Source organism: Rhinichthys klamathensis, unplaced genomic scaffold, assembly GCF_029890125.1.
Source record: "Rhinichthys klamathensis goyatoka isolate OS25496 unplaced genomic scaffold, OSU_Roscu_1.1 h1tg000229l_1, whole genome shotgun sequence".
Lineage (NCBI taxonomy): Eukaryota > Metazoa > Chordata > Actinopteri > Cypriniformes > Leuciscidae > Rhinichthys > Rhinichthys klamathensis.
In genome coordinates, this window is record NW_026606753.1 from 1783805 (window position 1) to 1805060 (window position 21256).

General features: G+C 42.8%; 1 protein-coding gene across 1 annotated transcript in view; it reads right to left on the reverse strand.

The window, feature by feature from the left end:
- Positions 1-649: 649 nt before the first annotated feature.
- fhdc1 (FH2 domain containing 1) overlaps positions 650-21256 on the reverse strand; it is a 42442-nt gene continuing 21835 nt past the window's right edge. The window contains exons 10-12 of the mRNA XM_056265104.1: positions 21005-21122; positions 20669-20833; positions 650-3945 (exon numbers count right to left, since the gene is read on the reverse strand). Of these exons, the coding sequence (XP_056121079.1) occupies positions 1774-3945; positions 20669-20833; positions 21005-21122 (2455 nt within the window). The 3' untranslated portion in view covers positions 650-1773. The remainder of the gene's footprint in view (positions 3946-20668; positions 20834-21004; positions 21123-21256) is intronic.

The window sequence follows — 21256 nt, forward strand, 5'->3', positions numbered from 1 at the left end:
TGGTTACACTTTACTTTAAGGTGTCCTTGTTACAGTGTAATTAATAATTATACTCTGTACTGAGTAATATTAATTAACAACATGTACTTACTATAGGTTTAGGATTACATTTGGTTTAGGGTTAGTTGCATGTAGTTATGCATAATTTCTAGTTATTACTATCGTAACTAAATGTAACATGTAACAAGGACACTGTAAAATAGCATTACCCTATCTATTGTTGTTTACGTTTTTATTTTTGTATTTATAATAATTATGAATTTACATAACCATATTCTTTCTATAGGGTTAAAGTACTCTTGGTGTCTGGTTCATATTGCACAGCTTTTACCACTGTATTAATCAAAACTAATTATGCTTAAGTAACACTTTTACAATATAGTTCAATTTGTTAAACTGAATTTAACTAATTAGTTAATGAATTATGTCTCTAATACTAACAATGAACAGCTGCTTTTATCGTATGTATTAATCTACAGATTCATGTTAATTTATTAAAATACTATTGTTCAGTGTTATTTCATGATTGTTCATAATACATTTACTAATGTTAATTTTACATTTGTATTAACTAATGTATTAGCATATACATATACATTTTACAGAGAGAGAGAGAAAAATTAATATTAACCTAAATTAATAAATGAAGTAAAACATATTATTTCATTCTTATTATTGAATTAATTAGTGTTTAGAACCGTACTGTAAAAGTGTTACCTCTTATTCTAACACTGATTTGTTAGTTTTGAGCAACACATGTTTTTGTATGTAAATAATTTTTTTTGACTACCTGTCAACTTAATTTCAAGCAGATACTGTGAGAACATTTGATGCATACAGTGTATGTACTTTCTCAAAAGTTTGGGCCAAACTGAAATTTCACAGCCTTTCCTCTAGTACCAGGTTTTGCCACTCCCGGGTAACAGTATGGCTTTAAAAAGAAAGCGTTATCAGCATATTCACAGAAACGTCACAAATACAGTGTCATCAGCAGCAAGACAGAGTACAGCGGTGTGTACCCTGCATGAAAAGGCAAATTGAAAATAAGCAGTTCGGCAGCAAAGATTTTGAACATTTCCAAAAACATCACTGGAGAGGCATCTTCGAACTACTAGCTGTAGTACGTACTCATTGCATCAGCTACACTAAGGTGTAATTGGATAACATTCATAAACATATTCATCAAACAGTCTTCAGTGTGATTTGTCATCATGCACAGAAAACAGCTAAGTGAAATGTGGATAAATGACTGTTCATGAGTTTTTTTATGGAAATGTTACCGTAGTAAACAGTATTACATTACTTTTACTACATCTTATATAAAATAAAGCAAGCATAAGGATATATGACATAATTGTCTTCTATTTTATTTGTTCGCAACAATTTGTGAGAACAGCTCACATAGTCTTTGTAGAATTAATATTTATTATAAAATATAGGGTTAATCTAACACTAAGAACAATTTGTGATTGATGTGTTTTTTTGTGATAGTTGATAATGTGTCAAGTATATGTAAGAAAAAGGCCATCAAAACCATCCTTGTGTGGATGTTGAAGTGTTACTAAATGTGCTGTCAAATGGTGACAGTAGCTCAAGTTAATATTAAAACTCTTGGTGAGCATCTAGTGACTTCAGCTACATTTTAAAGGCTGTAGATACATTCATAATAATTTAAGAGGCTTCTGTGCCTCTTTAGTAACTTTAGTATGTGCAGAAAAGTTTGATCTTCTTTGTTAAACATAGTTTTTTGAGCCACTACATAATATGTCCATTCTACTTCCATGTAGGTTTGTTGGTCCTGCTCGCGATGGAGTCTTTAATATGTGTGGATCTCTCTGAGAAACTGCTACTTTTGAGGGAGTGTTCTCGTCCAGACTGTGGAGGAGGAGTGTCACTGCTCCGACTGGAAGCCCTTACACTTTGAACCCTCCTAATAGACCCCCCTAGTTTATCCTCACTCCTTAGCAAAGGTCCGCTACTGACAGAGTCTGCTCTAACACCAGGCAATTTCTGAGAGCTAGTTCTGGATAAGCTCTTTGATGGTGTTCCTGTTACAGCTGGTGAGGGCAAGTCTTTTTTAGATCTGGAAGATGATGCCACAGTGTTGCGAGCAAAGCTAGGTAAAGGCGAAGAACTTTTTAGGGTGTTGTTGGGACTGTCAGGTGTACTTCCTTCAGAGGTTCCTTGTGTCTGGGCCTGAGCTTGGGCCAAGGCACGCATTGTAGAACGACACATCTTTTCCTCTGGTGCTGGTTTTGAAATGTTACGAACAGGTTTGGAATTAGTTTTTTTGATGGAGGGTCTGTGTTGAGTCGAGTCCCTTGCCCACCGAGAGTTGCTTGGTGTCGCTCCTCTTTGTGCCCTGGGATCCTCTGGAGGGAGGCTTGAATGCCGTGCAGGTCTACCTTGTCTCTCGCCTCTCCTGGCTGGCATGCTTTGGTCACGAAGTGGACGTCTGGGTTCAATGCTCTCATGTCCAGGAGGTTTTTCGACTTTCTTCATGCTGCTATTAGATCGATTCTGCCTTGTAATTGGCACCACTTTGCGCATGTTCTGAGTCTCAGTTGCTGTGAGGGTTCTTGTAGGACGACTGGCATGAACAATCACTTTGAATGGAGACTTGGTTTTGACAAGTGTTCTGGGGATACAGGTCTGGACTGCTTTCTCACCAACTCTTCGCCCTTCAGCTGTGTCACAGCTATCTGTCTCTGCTTCTTCAGTATTTACAGATGGACTGACTGATTCTAGACATGCTTGATCAAAGCTTCCTACTAGTGGTTCATCACTTGATATGGACACAAAGTGACAATCGGTGGACTCAAAATTGGAAGATAGAGAATTGGTGTCCTGAACGACTCTTGGATAGTTGGCATCCTGTGGCTTTTGGTTAAGTCCTAATCCTTCTTTCATGATAGGAGAACTCTCAATCTCAGAACAGTCCAACACAATGGAACAATCAGTTTCAGTGCAGTCCATGACATACAATCCAGGTTTCTTACTAGACACAGAGGAATCAAGGGGCAAAGGGGTGTCACAAGTTGTTGAGGAAAAGGTGCTTGTGTCCGCTTCCTCCTTCTGTGATGAGATCATTTTGTCATTCCATACTTTTTCTGGCTTAGGTCCCCCCTCAGAACTCCTGCTAGATGGGGGCGTATCAAGGACAAATGCTTTGGGAGGGTCTTCTTCCCTTTCCAGATTTGTTACAAACACTTCACACTGGTTGTTAAAAGAAACATTACTGTTATTATTGATCTGGCTGGTTATCTCAAAGGGTTGAAGCCCAGAAACTAGTTTGTGTTTCTCCACACAAACACTCATGTGTCCAACACCATGACCAGATGTCCCCTGATAAACATTCTTTGTGTTATTTAATTGAGGTGTAACTCCACCTTCAGAGATAGTAGTATAATTATTATTATTATAGGGATCCGTGTTCATGTTGTAGCCAAAACTTGAGTATCTAGCTAAAGGACTGATGGGTTCTGTCTCAGCCTTTGGTGAAGCTGCTAACTTCTCTTGGTAAACCTGACTCTGCGGACCCAGCTCCCTATTATCATCCTGTGAGACAAGCCATGCCATGGTCTTTCTTTGATGGTTCCTGCCTGAACGTGGCAGGCTGCTGAATTTGGCATAGTCGCTTTCTGAAGACCCAGAGATCTGGTCCATATAGCCACGGATGTTGCGGTCACTAGAGGTGTGATGGTAACGGCGGGCACTAGACGAGCGGCCCAAAGGACTGTGGGGGCTTTGAGGTCTTGATTGAAGCAGGAAGTCTAGGAGGCCTTCTTTGGTAAGAATGTCAACATCATTTTCGCTGCTGCTGCGACCAAAACCTCCACTATCACTGGTCTCAGTATTGGCTGCACCCCAGGCACACCGTCTCTCCTCCAGTTCCCGTATGCGTCGCATTCTAGATTCCTCCTTCAGTTCCCTGTCCAGGTTGTCCTGCAGGAGAGTGGACAAGAGATCACTATAAGAGGGTGTTCACTGACAGATGATCTGTAGCATGATTCATAAAGACTTTAAAGGGGACCTATTATGCCCCCTTTTACAAGATGTAAAATTAGTATCTGATGTCCCCAGAGTGTGTATGGGAAGTTTTAGCTCAAAATACCCTACATATATTTTTATAGCATGTTAAAATTGATTAAAAATTAAAACACTTTTTGTGTGTGTCCCTTTAAATGCAAATGAGCTGGTGCTTCCGGCCCCCTTTCAAGAAGAGGGCGGAGCTTCAAGAGCTCATGCTACAACAAAACAGGACAATCTCACACACTTAAAAAGTCAAAAACTGTCAGTAGTGGTGTTCAGCCTTATATGTTCAAACAGGTATACAGGTATAGTTAAGTTTAATTACGATAATAACTTGTGTTGTCATCTTGCTTTTATCCACTATTACTACAAGTCTCTTGTAGCAGACCCCGTCTGAATGATGGCCAAAATTTTACTGATTTTACTGTTTTATGAAGTTTATTGTACATCACACAAAAACAGTTGATGCGTCCGTTTTCACTCCAGAAAATCACTGTTAGAGCTGAAAAGAGGGAATGCATTGATGTCACTTTCCCGCCGGAATAAGCCCCCCTCAGCCAGACTGACTGGCAGAAGAGCGGCTGATTGACTGGATTTAATCGGGGAAAATGCAAAAACGAGTAAAACAAACGATTATTTATTTATCCTTTATTTTACCAGGATAGTCCCATTGAGATAAATTTCTCTTCTTCCAGGGAGTCCTGGCCAAAATGGCAGCACAAAAAGTTTCACATATACAATACAAACATAAAATTCAAAAATCGTACATAAAATGTAACCCAGCAATCATAAAATGGCAGCAAAAGTTACTTTACAAAACATGCACACTTTTCCTTTAAATTGGTCAATAAGAGATTTTTAAAAACGTTTAAAGAGGGGAGAGTTTGTATCATTATTATACTCTGCAGCTCATAACCAGGGAGCATAGGAAGAAAAGGCAGTTTTACCAAGCTCTGAACGTACTCTAGGAACCTTTAAAAGCAGTTTTACACTAGATCTAGTGCTATAATTACAGATACAATAAGATAATAGGCGACAGATATAAATTGGTAATTTGCCTAACAATGCCTTAGCAATAAACATCAACATGTGTATTTTTCTCCTTTGAAACAAAGAAGTCCAACCCACCAATTCATATAAAGTACAATGATGAGTGCGTGAGGAGGCACTCGTCACAAAGCGTAAGGCAGCATGGTAAACACAATCTAATCATTTTAGCGACGATGAACCTGCATGCATATAAATCACATCACCGTAATCCAATACTGAGAGGAAACAGCTTTGAATAATTCTCTTTCTTGCTTCAAAAGGAAAACATTTCTTTAAACGAAAGAGGAAACCCAGTTTTGGTCTAAGCTTTTTCAAGAGATTTTCAATATGTACATTAAAACCTAATTTTTCATCTAACCATATGCCTAGGTACTTATAACAATTTACTCTTTCTATACAGTCCCCCTCTAAACTTAAAATCGAATGATCTGTGTTGATAGAACAACGGGTGAAAAGCATATAATTAGTTTTTTTCGTGTTTAAAACCAGTTTCAAACTTGACAATGACAGTTGCAAAGACCGAAAAGAATCTTGCAGAAGCTCTATGGCTTGATTCAGAGAGTGTGCTACTGTATAAATGATTGTGTCATCAGCATATAGATGAATTCTAGCTGGAGTTATCCCACAACCTAGGTCATTGATATAAATAGAAAATAAAATTGGTGCTAAAACCGAGCCCTGTGGGACACCTTTTTTAATTGTTTGTTCTGCTGAAGTAAAATTTTCAACTGAGACACACTGAGTTCTTTCTGATAAGTAGTTATTAAACCAATTTAAAGCTGTTTCACTAAAACCCACACAGCTAAGTCTCTGCAACATAAGTTTATGATCTACAGAATCAAATGCTTTGGAGAGATCTACAAATAAGGCTGCACAATGCTGTTTACTATCCAAACATTCAATAATATCATTTGTGACCAGCATGGCTGCTGTTATAGTACTGTAACCTGATCTAAAGCCTGACTGGAATTCATTCAAAATGTTATTTTCAGTTAAAAACTGATCATTTTTACTTGATCATTTACAAAAGATTCAAATACTTTTGCCATCACCGACAACCTTGAAATTGGACGATAGTTATTCATCTCAGATGGATCACCACCTTTTAACAAAGGTAGAATCATAGCCGATTTCCATGCACGGGGAATAACATTAGAATTTAAACTTAAATTTAAAATAGAAGTGATGGGCTCTGTTATAAGATCTGCAGCAATTTTTAAAAAATAAGGCTCTATTTTATCAGACCCCGCTGATTTTTTGCAATCCAAGTTTGATAAGGCTTTATAAACTTGTGTAGCTAAAATAGGAGTAAGCGTGAACCGCTGGGATCGACATGAAACGTTTTCCTCATTGCCTTCTATATTATGTTCCTTTAAATTGCCAAAATCTGATATTAAATCAGCAGAGATAAAATGGCTATTAAAGGGGTCATATAATGGTACATGCACTTTTACAAGTTGATTGTACTGAAATGTGTGTTGGCAGTGTCTGTACACAGCCATCATATAATGATAAAAATCCATCCAGTGGTTTTGTTTTAATCTCCTTATATGTTTTCCCCTGCCTCAAATCAAGCCGTTCGAGCCTGTGACGTCACAAGCTCGGAAGCCCCTCCCACGATTGTTGAATGACAGCCGCGTTTCAACACAGACCCGCCCTCGCTCGTGAGCCAGCTGTCAATCATAGTCCGCGCGGACCGGCGCGGTCATTGTTGATAAGCTGGAGCACTGTCTATGAGCAGAATGGCGTCTAAGCGATTGTGGTGTTCTGTTCTTGGGTGTAATAACGAACACAGCAGTCATTTTAATGTTCCTAAATCCGAACCGCTGAAGACGCAGTGGCTGAGTTTGTTTTCGAAGGGAATATTCCCCACGTGCAACGTCAATGCTCTCATGTTTGCACGAATCATTTCACACACCAGACTGCTTTATAAACGAGGAGGTATAAAGCTGGTTTTGCTAAGAAGCTGCCCCTGAAAGGATCGGTACCAGCTATTCGTGTTCCTGCAGCTGCTCCAGAACAACTGAAGTGAGTGTAACGTTTTATTAAACTTTATATTATTATTTATATTAATCCTTGTAAATCGCTAGCTACACGCTTCACAATGAATTCGTCTAAGGTTTACACTCAGGGTACATTACAGCATGTTTTCTATGTATGACGTTCTCAATATAATGCATAATCCCACGTTTATATTACTGAACAACGTGTTATGGTTATTGTGTTATTGTGTTACAAACGGTGTACGCCAGAGCCGGCTCTGGTGTACGCATAGAACAGAGAGGCGGAGTCAGTAAAGCTCATGATCATTTAAAGTCATATACACTGAAACGGCGTGCTGAAAACAGAGCTGTTTTTTACCAGGTAAAATAAGTGTTTTCTTACAATACTAATGAGAATTTTTAATTAAAGTATATTACAAACTTTTAATTTAGACCCTAAAGAATCATATTAGCTTGTACAAAAATGGCATTATATGACCCCTTTAAAGGCTTTAACAATTATTTTCTTTGTTCCGGATTACACTCTCATTTAATTTCAAACAATCCGGCAGACTGGTGGAGGTTTTTTTTTTTACCACAAACAGATTTAGTCAACTTCCAGAAATTAGTCGGATTGTTCAAATTTTCATTCATCATTTTTATGTAATAATCACATTTAGATTTTTTTTAACCAATTTTGTACAATTATTTCTTATTGTCCTATAATTTACCCAGTCCATGTTATTATTTGTTTTCTTTGCTTTAGCCTATGCCTCATCTCTTTTTTTTATAAGTAAAGATATTGACTCAATAAACCAGGGATTATCTCTACTTCTTACTCTAAACCTTTTAAAAGGTGCATGTTTGTCACATATAGTCAAAAAAGTACATTTAAAATACTCCCATGCTATATCGACATCGGGTATCTGTGAAACAACATATAAATCACTGTTATAAATATCTTGCAAAAAGGCTTGATCGTTAAAATTTTTAAATTGTCGTTTCAAAATAAAACGTGGTTTACTCTTTGGAATCCTGCAATTTCTTACACATACTATTGGACAGTGATCACTAACATCATTACAAAAAACTCCAACTGCAGAGAATCTATGAGGAGCATTAGTTAAAATAACATCAAGTAGTGTAGATTTAACCAGATCTTTATGATTTAATCGGGTGGGTAAATTTATCAATTGATCCAAACAAAGAGAGTCACAAATACTCTTGAATGGATCAGACTTTTGTGATAACCAATCCCAGTTTAAATCACCGAGTAAAATCAGCTCTGATTTAGTCCAGTTATGAAGAAGGTTCGTAAGTGAAGTAATAGCTTCACTTGAAGCCGAAGGGGGACGATAACATCCAACAACGATGATATCTGGACCATTTAAAAAAAGTAATTTAATTGCCAAAAGTTCAAAACAGTTTGGTTTGCTAATGGATAGTATACAAGTGCAGTTTAGCTTAGACTTAATATACACTGCAACTCCACCACCTTTTTTTGTGCGGTCCGATCTAAAAACATCATATCCTTCGATATCATGGTGTTGGGAATTGACTTATTTAACCATGTCTCCGATAGAACAATAATGTCAGAATTCGTTGAATCAGCCCATATTCTTATTAAGTCTATTTTGTTTACCAGACTGCGTACATTAAGGTGAAAAAAACGCAAACCATTACTAGACTTGAACTCAGCAGGAGTTTGAAGCTGCGCAAGTTCTGGGCCTGGATTAGGATGAATGTTGCCCGATATTAAGAGCAGAAGAAAGACCAACCAGCTTCTCCGATTATCAGTTTAAACTAAAGGTTGGACTCGATATAGTGTTCCTTACAACTTACCAAAGATCCAGTGATCCATGGATATTGACATGCAGCAGGAATCGTGTTTCCTGACATTTATATACCTTATTTCAACGCCGGGGAAATGCATAAAGCAAATTTGCCTAAGAACGCTTTATATAAATACAATATAAGTAGGTCTAAATCAATGTTATATACACTCACCTAAAGGATTATTAGGAACAATTGTCTAATCAACCAATCACATGGCAGTTGCTTCAATGCATTTAAGGGTGTGGTCCTGGACAAGACAATCTCCTGAACTCCAAACTGAATGTCAGAATGGGAAAGAAAGGTGATTTAAGCAATTTTGAGCATGGCATGGTTGTTGGTGCCAGACAGGCCGGTCTGAGTATTTCACAATCTGCTCAGTTACTGGGATTTTCACGCACAACCATTTCTAGGGTTTACAAAGAATGGTGTGAAAAGGGAAAAACATCCAGTATACGGCAGTCCTGTGGGCGAAAATGCCTTGTTGATGCTAGAGGTCAGAAGAGAATGGGCCGACTGATTCAAGCTGATAGAAGAGCAACTTTGATTGAAATAACCACTCGTTACAACCGAGGTATGCAGCAAAGCATTTGTGAAGCCACAACACGCACAACCTTGAGGCGGATGGGCTACAACAGCAGAAGACCCCACCGGGTACCACTCATCTCCACTACAAATAGGAAAAAGAGGCCACAATTTGCAAGAGCTCACCAAAATTTGACAGTTGAAGACTGGTAAATGTTGCCTGGTCTGATGAGTCTCAATTTCTGTTGAGACATTCAGATGGTAGAGTCAGAATTTGGCGTAAACAGAATGAGAACATGGTTCCATCATGCCTTGTTACCACTGTGCAGGCTGGTGGTGGTGATGTAATGGTGTGGGGGATGTTTTCTTGGCACACTTTAGGCCCCTTAGTGCCAATTGGGCATCGTTTAAATGCCACGGCCTACCTGAGCATTGTTTCTGACCATGTCCATCCCTTTATGCCCACCATGTACCCATCCTCTGATGGCTACTTCCAGCAGGATAATGCACCATGTCACAAAGCTCGAATCATTTCAAATTGGTTTCTTGAACATGACAATGAGTTCACTGTACTAAAATGGCCCCCACAGTCACCAGATCTCAACCCAATAGAGCATCTTTGGGATGTGGTGGAACGGGAGCTTCGTGCCCTGGATGTGCATCCCACATATCTCCATCAACTGCAAGATGCTATCCTATCAATATGGGCCAATATTTCTAAAGAATGCTTTCAGCACCTTGTTGAATCAATGCCACGTAGAATTAAGGCAGTTCTGAAGGCGAAAGGGGGTCAAACCAGTGTTAATTTTGTCATTAAATTTTGATTTAGTTTTAGTCTTAGTCTTTTGACTAAAATGCCATTTAGTTTTAGTCATATTTTAGTCATCTGAATTGTTTTAGTTTTAGTCTAGTTTTAGTCGACGAAATACAATAACATTTTAGTCGACTAAATCTACAGTAGATTTAGTCGACTAAAATATAATGGGTTTAGTTCAATTGTAAATGCGTTAATTTAGAATTTCTCTAAAATTGCCAAACCATACTCCCGGAGAAAACATCTATTAACCTATTAATATGAATGATTTTTAAGTTTGAACATGCAATACAGATACAGATTTAACTGCTTTTACCTAAAAAATATCTTAAAATGAAATAAAACCACTTTTCCTAAAGTACAACACAGTCTTCTTTACAATGAATGATATATTCATTCCTTATAACTACTTACACATCATTCTTTATTCTTTCAAGCAGACATATTTATTTGTATGAATTAAATATAATTAATCCTTATTAAAGCTATTAACAAACAGTGAATGCTTTTCTCTTTTTCTTTTGTTGCTTGATCAAAATTAAGGACACGGACCGCATTAGGTTTATTGCCACTGTCACTTTAAGACGTCGGATCATGTCCAATGACATGCGGATACAATTGCACTGATGCACATCCGACACACTCACAGTTTAAGACATAACCAGCATAGTTTACATGAATACTCTCCAAAAAGGACATTTAGACATAATGTTGTGTATTTCTCCATTCAGACACGAAAGAGAGCTCAATTCAGTAGCCTACTCGCGCGCTGTAGGTGTATGACTGCACGCTTCGGGTTAGGTGTGTGCGCAAAGAAAACCGCACCGAATAGAGCTCTTTTTTGCATCGTCACTCTTATTCAGAGATCTATATGTCTGCTCTACTCATTCTCCCAGACGTTCACATTTTTTAACGTTTTATGACCGCGGGGTAGATCACGTTACAGTAGCCTACAAATGTGCGCATCTACCACACACGCAGGACATCAGTTCTGACGGATCGCTTCCCAAATCGTCACTATCTAACATTTTCAGTTCTTATACATAACAGTTTTTATTCGTTGACGAAAATGTCAATAGATTTTCGTCATAGTCTTTGTCATTCAAAACTAGGTTTTATTTAGTTATCGTCTCGTTTTCGTCTGTGAAAAAATGTCGTTGACGAATAATTTTCGTCGTTATTTTCGTCAACGAAATTAACACTGGGTCAAACACAGTATTAGTATGGTGTTCCTAATAATCCTTTAGGTGAGTGTATATCATCATATCGCCCAGCCCTAAAACTTGTATAGTTTTTTGTTAGTGTTTATTTAAAAACGTCCAATTATGCAGAATATACGATGGTAAATATTTAATTGATGTCAATACAATATATAACAATACAATATATAGGGTATGATTTTACCCCTAAATATTCAACATATTGACACAAAATGATAACTGCAAATCCACCTTTTGCTGCCTGGAGTCCAGTTGTTTATGAATTGCAGCGATCCATTTGCTTCTCTTTTCTGTAGCTTTTGGCAGTCTGTAAAAATATACCTCAGATTTTTTTGTCAAATCTAGTTGTACAGTCAATATCAAAGCTCTTTCCCTTTTTAGATGTGTTTTGTGTGTTTTTCGCGGCATTCATGCTGAAAACAAATGCCACTTAGTGGGCGTAACCGCAGTCACGTCACACGCATACCCCCTATACACAGTACAAAAAGAATATTTGTGGGTCCTGATAATGCTAAATGTCTTATGTTACCAGTAAAAAGTGGCCTACATTATTTTAAATATAGTTAGTGATGGAGTGCAAGCTTATTTGTCTAAAATAATTCTGTATTTTCAGCTTTAGAATCATTAATATTTTTATTCTGGTGTCACCATTGTCCTGTGCATTGGGTTACCAACACCAAGTCCAAGCCTATTCATTTAAACCCACAATGTAACAGCAAATTTAGCATTTTAATCAACAGTACATTTTGTTAACCTTTTACTATATGTTTTGGAGTATCACCATATTATCATATTGTGAGTTCAGTATTGTGATATGTATCGAATCGTGACATGAAGGTATCATTACACCCTAGTTGGTACTGATCCATCCTTGAGTAACAACTTTTTTAACAAAACTTGTGTTCTCTTACGAGAGTATCTCTCGTACTGCGTAATAGCTTACGCTAGGGGAAAAACTCTTTTCCGCGAGATATTGAAGCCAAAAATTATCCTTAATTTTTTATTAATGTAAAACGCTTTGCAGCAGCAAGCAGACATAGGCGAAACAGCTCGCGCGCCTATTGGTTGCTCTGCAGCAAATGCAGCAGCCTATCGAGAGAGACTCTGCGTGACGTAATGACCAATGGGGGCAATTCGCGCCCATATCGTCACGTCCCGCCAGAAGGGGCGTGGTCTCACCCTATAAATATGCTCGTCAGGCTGATACAAGCTGATTTTTACCTCTTCAGCGAAGCACACGCATCGCTGGATCCGGAGTGAGAAGCCGCGCCGTCGAAGCAAGCCTTTCAGCGGGACGAGCTCTGGAGTCGCTGGCCTCGCCGCCTTCAACTGCCGTACCTGCTGCGCTTTCCGGCGTTCTATATCCTTTCATACTCTGTGTGTATTTACTCTGTTGAGAGTGTTTGCTCGCGGATGCCCTCATTGCGAGCTTTTGCCCATGGTGACTCTGAGGACTCGCCTGGCATCATTCTCCGAGCCTTCACCGCAGCCCGCCGTGGTGCAGCGCCGCAAGAAGCGCCGCGCCCAGCGCGCTCCCGAGCTTTCTCCAGCCCGCCAAAGCTCGCCGGTTCGCCCGCCAGCTTCGCCGGCTTCGCTCGAGTCGCTCACTGACGGACAACGGCCGCCGCCTGCCGCCGCGTCCATCCACGAGTTTGACGAACCCACCGAGGCGTGTTCTCTTCTGGCATCCGATAGTGAGGATTGGGCGAGCTCCGTGGATCTCCCCTCCGCTAGCGTTTCCCGCCAGACCACTGGTAAGAGAGCCGGCATTGAGACTGAGCTGATGCGTCTGCTCTCTCAGGCCGTGGAAAGCATCGGCCTCGATTGGGAGGCGCCCGCGCAGCCGCCGCGCAACAGAATGGACGGACGCTTTCTCGGAAATGACGAGGCTCCGACGAAATCGCGGCCCGCGCCCTTCCTCCCGGAACTTCACGAGGAAGTGACTAAATCGTGGAACGCCCCCTTCTCCGCCAGGCTGTGTACCTCTGCCTCTGCTGCTTTCTCCTCGGTGGATGGCGCGAAGGACAGAGGATACCTTTCTGTTCCTCCTGTGGAACCAGCTGTAGCGTCTCATCTCTGCCCGCCCTCCGCTGGACGGCACGCTCACACGACGCTACCTTCTAAAGCCTGCCGAGTGACGTCAACCATGCACGGTCGCGCTTACACCGCCGCCGGGCAAGCAGTTTCAGCGCTGCACACTATGGCTATCCTGCAGATCTACCAAGCCGAACTTCTCCTTAAATTGGACGAGGAAGGACCCGGAGTGATCTGCGTGGCGGACCTGAGAAGCGCTACAGACCTCGCTCTTCGCGCTACTAAAGCCGCTGCACAAGCCATAGGACGAAACATGGCCTCTCTCACCGTGGCTGAGAGACACTTATGGCTGACGCTGTCCGAGATGACGGAAGCCGAGCGCTCTGTGTTCCTCGACGCGCCCATTTCACAAGCGGGCCTTTTCGGATCTACCGTCAAAGATTTCGCAGACAGATTCATGGAGGTGCAAAAGACTTCGCAGGCCATGAAGCACTTCCTTCCGAAGCGCTCGAGCTCCGCTGCAGGCCGCTCAAAAAAGCCGTCTGCTCGCAGTTCTCAGCCGCAGCCTGCACCGCCTGCCGCCGCCGCTTCACAGCGCCGCCACGCCCGAGACCAAAGACCGCGCTCTCGCTCTGCTGGACGCCGCCCCCCTCAGCGCGGGCCCCGGCCGAGGATTGAGATCAAGCCCGAGGCCTCAAAATCTTCCTAGCCATTCTAGGAAAGCGACGGTGTTCAGATCCCGCTGCGGCCGGATTTCCACCAAAACTTCTCGCTCGGTCAGTTCCAAACATCGCGACTGTCCCAGTGTATTTCGCAGTGAGCCAGCCGGTGTCTCAGCCCGTTTGCCTGCGCACAAAAGCCGTTTTTACGGCTACCCAGATAAATCCAATAAAGAGTGCATTTTCTGGTGTTCCGGCCACGGCCGATGGTGTTATAAGTGTTGTAAGAATGCCCACCCAGTGCCCATTCACACACACAGACACAGCCCGCCACGGTGCAGGGCTAGCACAAATAAAATCGACTCCGGTCGATTGTGCAAACAATGTAGTAAACGCGCCCATGTCACCATGCCCGCTCACACTACATGCTGCGTGTCCCTTGGTTTCTGTAAAAACGAAACCAACACACATTCAGTCGGCCATGAACGACAGTGTTTTCAGTGTAATAAATGTGCCCGCAGCCCCGCGCCCACATTTTCTCACAGACACGCCGATTCCTACGGGATCTCCCCCGCTCGCTTTTTCTGCACAATCTGCCATAAAAAAGCTGAGCGCGGTCAGGCCGCCCGCTGTGATCAGCGCGCCCCCCGCCTCGAACGCTGTAAACACGGTGTTGTGTTCCCAGTATGCCCGGGCTCTCGAGCTGCCGTTTTGCCGCGACCAGAGCCCGGATTTCATTCTGCCCCTAGCTATTCACGCAGATGCGTGGTCAAAGCTTCCCGGGGTATCAGAATGGGTGCTGAACACTATAAAGAGAGGCTATTCGCTACAATTCGCTCGACGCCCGCGCCGTTATACGGCGCGTGTCGAAACTACGGTGAAAAACGAAGTGCCTCATCTACTTCGTGCCGAGATAGCGAAACTACTGAGCAAAGGGGCTATAGAACCTTTATCTCAGGCTCAGAGCGAAGGGGGCCTATACAGCAGATATTTTCTGGTGCCGAAAAAGGATGGGGGTCTCAGACCCATTTTAGATCTACGACAGCTGAACAGAGTGCTTGTCAAACGCCAGTTCAGAATGCTTACGACCAGGAAAATCCTCGCGCAAGTGCGCCACGGGGACTGGTTTATGTCGATAGATCTGAAAGACGCCTATTTCCAAATACAAATGGCGTCCCATCACAGGCGATTCTTGAGATTCGCCTTCGAGGGCCAGGCATATCAATACACAGTCCTGCCGTTCGGCCTGTCCCTAGCACCTCGTACATTTACGAAGTGCATGGACGCGGCGCTCGCACCCCTGAGACTTTAGGGCATGCGAGTCCTGAACTACTTGGACGATTGGCTGATTCTAGCTCGATCACGATCGGAGCTCATAGAACACAGGGCCGCATTACTCGAGCACCTCGAGGAGCTGGGCCTCACAGTCAATTGGGCGAAGAGCTCACTGTCTCCCAGTCAGAAAATTTCCTTTCTGGGAACCGTGTTGGACTCGCTGTCCATGACAGCACGCCTGTCACCAGAGCGCGTGCTAAATATTCAGCACGGCGTGAAATCCTTCCGCCACGGCGCGATAGTTCCGCTCAAAAGGTTTCAGAAAATGCTGGGGCTGATGGCCTCAGCAGCCTCTGTACTCCAGTTGGGCTTGCTCCGCATGCGCCCACTGCAGATGTGGCTGAAAGCGCAGGTTCCACCCAGGGCATGGACAGCGGGTCTGTTTCGCCTCAGGGTCGACCTTCAGTGTGTTTCAGCTCTGGAACCTTGGAAAATAACCGACTGGTATCAGTCAGGTGTGAGTCTGGGGACCGCTTCGAGTGTGAAGGTGGTGTCTACGGACGCCTCCACCTCGGGGTGGGGAGCGCTGCTCGAGGGCAGACCGCTAGCTGGCCTGTGGTCAGAACGGGAAAAGCTCCTTCACATAAACTGCTTGGAGATGATAGCAGTCGACAAAGCGCTACGGCGTTTTTGTCCCCAGGTAACAGGCCACCACGTCTTGGTCCGGTCGGACAACATGTCAGTGGTGGCATACATAAATCGCCAGGGCGGCGTCAGGTCACGAAACCTTCACAGGCTGACGGAACGCCTCCTGGTCTGGGCTCAGCACAACCTAATCTCACTGAGAGCAGCGCACGTGCCTGGTCACCTGAATGTGGGACCAGACAGACTGTCCAGGAACAATGTTCCAGCAGGGGAATGGTCGCTGCACCAGCAGACGGTCCAGCTGCTGTGGAAAACGTTCGGCAGAGCACAGATGGACCTATTCGCGTCCTACGAAAACGCTCATTGCCCGGAGTTTTTCTCGAAAAGCAAGGACGCGCTGGCTCATGTTTGGCCCCGCTGCCCCCTATATGCTTTTCCTCCTGTCTCGCTCCTGCCTCAGGTGTTGGAACGAATCAGGGAGAACGGATGCCCAGTGTTGCTCGTAGCTCCGCTCTGGACAAACCAGACGTGGTTCCCTGCCCTGATGCAGCTGACCAGCACTGCCCCATGGCCTGTACCATTGAGGAGAGACCTCCTCTCTCAGGCGGAGGGCTCGATTTGGCACCCTCGCCCGGGGTTGTGGTCCCTGCACGCATGGCCCATCAACGGGTACCCGCTAGCCTCCCAGAAGGAGTGTTAAACACGATCGCGCAGGCTAGAGCTCCGTCTACCAGGCGGCTCTACTCCTCGAAATGGTCTGTTTTCTCTGCATGGTGTCAAGCCCAGAGCTTTTCACCTGTGGAATGCGGGGTTTCGGAAGTGCTTTCCTTCCTTCAAGAGCTACTGGATAAGGGCAGGACCCCATCCACGCTCAAAGTATATGTGGCGGCCATAGCAACGTTTGCAAAACCGGTGTCTGGCCAGTCGCTGGGGAAAAACGACTTAGTCGTGCGTTTCCTTAGGGGAGCTCGGAGGCTGAACCCTCCCAGGCCCCCTTCAGTCCCGACGTGGGACCTTTCCACGGTCCTGGAGGCCATGAAAGGCGCCCCGTTCGAGCCAATCCAGCTGGTGGACATGAAACACCTGTCGTTCAAAACAGTGTTTCTCATGGCTCTCGCTTCAGTGAAGCGCATAGGGGACTTACAGGCGCTTTCAGTAAGCGCGTCGTGTATGGAGTTTGGGCCTAATGACTCGAAGGTCATTCTCAAACCAAAGCACGGGTATGTCCCGAAATCGCTCAATACACCGTTCAGGGCCCAGGTAATTTCCCTGTCCGCCCTTCCGGTTCTCAGTGAGGAGGAGGATGCGAGTCTCCTTTGCCCCGTCAGGGCATTGAGAGCTTATGTGTCACGCTCGTCTGTTTTCAGACAGACGGAGCAGCTTTTTGTTTTGTTTGGCGGGCGTTCCAAGGGACTCGCCGCCTCAAAACAGAGCCTATCCAGATGGATAGTGGATGCCATTGCGCTCGCTTACTCTGCGAAGGGCCTACAGTGCCCCTTGGGTGTCAGGGCGCACTCCACGAGAGGCGTGGCCTCTTCGTGGGCATGGTCGAGCGGGGTTTCCCTGCAAGATATCTGTACGGCCGCGGGCTGGGCCTCGCCGTCTACATTTATAAAATACTATAACCTGGAGGTACCCGCCTTACAAGCTAAGCTTTTGGCGGTCTAAAATTCAGTGCTATCTGCCCCGCTGTGCGGCCCAGATGCTGAGTTTTCTGCAGCCCCATGAGTGTTGACACACGTATGGCCACCCAGATCAGGCTGAAAGCTTTCACCCTGGCTGCGCGTTTTATTGTCATATAATAGCCCCGCTGGGTGCTTTTTTATAGGGAATGACGCTTCCAGCCTCTCTTCCTACACTCTATGTGAGTTTATGGTGATTATGCACTACATGAGCCCTGGGCTTCGGCCCCCGGGACTTTGGTGTTGGATCCCTGTACGCACGGCGTGTTGCATTGTGTTCCCCTAGCGTAAGCTATTACGCAGTACGAGAGATACTCTCGTAAGAGAACGTACTCGGTTACTAACGTAACCTCGGTTCTCTCTAGAGAGGGAACGAGTACTGCGTATCTTGCCGTGCTTGGTATACGCTCTGGTTCGCTTCAGTGATAAAAACCAGCTTGTATCAGCCTAACGAGCATATTTATAGGGTGAGACCACGCCCCTTCTGGCGGGACGTGACGATATGGGCGCGAATTGCCCCCATTGGTCATTACGTCACGCAGAGTCTCTCTCGATAGGCTGCTGCATTTGCTGCAGAGCAACCAATAGGCGCGCGAGCTGTTTCGCCTATGTCTGCTTGCTGCTGCAAAGCGTTTTACATTAATAAAAAATTAAGGATAATTTTTGGCTTCAATATCTCGCGGAAAAGAGTTTTTCCCCTAGTGTAAGCTATTACGCAGTACTCGTTCCCTCTCTAGAGAGAACCGAGGTTACGTTAGTAACCGAGTACGTTTTGTATTGTCCTTTTGTATTGACCCTAATTCACAAAGCAGTCTGGTGTAAAATGATTCGCATAGACATAAACGAATTTAGGTATATTGAGGGTCGAATTCCTTTCAAAAATAAAACTATTCCACTGCGCCTTCAGTGTGATGTCGGGAGTACATAAAGACTGTTATGTTCACTCTTACATCCAACAACAAAAACACCTGTTGCTTATGAGACATTCTTGCCGCTACAGCTGCTCTGGCCTGAAGAAAATGGCGGACAGTGTACAATTCACTCAGGGCGGTGTCTATGCTAATACGGCAGTGTCCGTCAACAGTCGTGGGTGGGGCCTGTACAAAGTGACGTCACTTTGCCCAGAATCTGTGAACGGCTTGTTCTATGTATGACACTGCTTATGATTTATGGGGATAAAAAAACAAAAAAGGAGCGGGTTGATTTTTATCATTATAGGGAGTTTGTGCCAACACACTGCCAAAACACATTTATGTGCAAACAACATGTAAAAGTGTGATTCTATAATTGCAGGTACATTTGGTGTCCAAAGTCATTATTTTCTTTTGCTTTTTCTACAAGCCATAACATTATAATATTTTCTGTAAAAATTGTCTTATATAGTTGAAAATCATGATTTCTTGTTGTCAGAATTAGTCAGTATATATTTTTTTCCATCATGTATCATTGTGTAATCAAAGTATTTTATTTTACTTTTCTTTTGGTAATATTTCATTTATTTTATTAATATAAAAGCCCTAAATAGTAATTTTCCTAATTCTACAACATTAAATTGTTTAAAAATAACTTTTATCTTATAAAAATGTGTCCATAAATTTTCCATCAATTCTGTTACTGTACCATACTTTGCCTTTAAATTGGTGAAATTTTCTCCACAACTATGCAAGATACAGGACATGATGTCACTTTCCCTCACTGATAAGATCTGAAGCACTGAAAGGTGTGTGTGCTCTCTCTGAGAAAATATTTTAATCTAGAAAGTTCTTAAACCAAGTGTTATTTTGTAAAACAATATCAAAAGGAAAAAATGTATCATGATCACACAGTTGGTTGTTTAAAGTCTTTTAGTCATGATTTCATTAGTGCCGTTTGCTCTTATAATAATATAATAATAATTTGTTACATTTATATAGCGCTTTTCTGGGTACTACTCAAAGCGCTTTACATGGAAGGGGGAATCTCCTCAACCACCACCAATGTGCAGCATCCACCTGGATGATGCGACGACAGCCATAGTGCGCCAGAACGCCCACCACACACCAGCTTACTGGTGGAGAGGAGACAGTGATGAAGCCAATCAGTATATGGGGATGATTAGGAGGCCATGATGGACAGAGGGCATTGGGCAAATTTGGCCAGGATGCCGAGGTTACATCCCTACTCTTTTTCGAAGGACATCCTGGGATTTTTAATGACCACAGAGAGTCAGGACCTCGGTTTAACGTCTCATACGAAGGACGGTGCTCTTTGACAGTATAGTGTCCCCGTCACTTTACTGGGGCGTTAGGACCCACACAGACCACAGGGTGAGCAGTTTACCCCTGCTGGCCTCACTAACACCTCTTCCAGCAGCAAACCGGTTTTCTCAGGAGGTCTCCCATCCAGGTACTGACCAGGCTCAACCCTGCTTAGCTTCAGTGGGCAGCCAGTCTTGGGCTACAGGGTGATATGGCTGCTCTTAGCATTTATGCTAGCAAGTGGAGTTTTTGGCTAAAAAGTTTAAAATGGTCAATTCTGTTACCGTCAAACTCTGTTACCAAGGTAGAGTAACAATAATGTTGACAGTATGAAACAGAATTTACAGTAACAGAGTTGAAAAACAATACTATAAAGAAATCATTTTTTTCAATAAAAGTAAAAAAGTAACTTGTGTTTGGCAAGCACGGAATTATTAAAATGTAATATGTTTTCAGTAAGATTCTGGAAACAATTTCTGTTAGTGAACATTTTTTTCCCTTAACTTTTTGAAATACAAAATGTATCTCCACTAAAAAGTGAATTTTACATAATCGGTCCCCTTTAATGTCTTTACAGATAAACTCTTAATTATTTCATCTCAAATTATTTTCTTTACTGTGTTTTTTTATGTTTTTTTTTCTTTTCTTCATTTTTGCATGTTAGTAAATGTGATATGTACCTTTACAGCTTTTTTGAACTTTAGACAGAAGTCTTGGAAGATTCTGAAGCACTCATCCAGTTTAAAGGTGTCTTTGTCTTCACAGAAGAAGTCGATGAGGGTATTGCCCTTTTTACGCAAGTCTAGCCTGCGATGTTTGAGGTCCTGCAGGGCATGTGTAGAGCTCTAACAAATAAGAGGGCAGCAGGTGAGTCATTCTTATTGGCATAAAAAAGTTAATCAAATTATTATAGCAAATACAATAGAAATATAAAACCATAAAATAAAAAAAAACATTTAGTACAAAAAAAAACATACTCTACTATGGAATTCTGATTAGGGGAATGATTAATTTACCTGCAAAAATGGACCCAGCTGCTTTTGCAGCTCATCGTCATCCTGAATCTTCTGTTCCAAGGAACGTGTTTTGACATAGAGAGAGGAGAACTCTCCTTCTATATTTTCTACTGAAATTCTACAACAATAAAAATCTAAGTCAGAGAAAGATTGAGGAAGGCGTCATAGAAAGCTGAAACCTGTTGCAAATATTAGAAGAAAAAAAACCCTAATACATTATTAGCACTAGTTGAACCAGAAGAGTTTGGATTG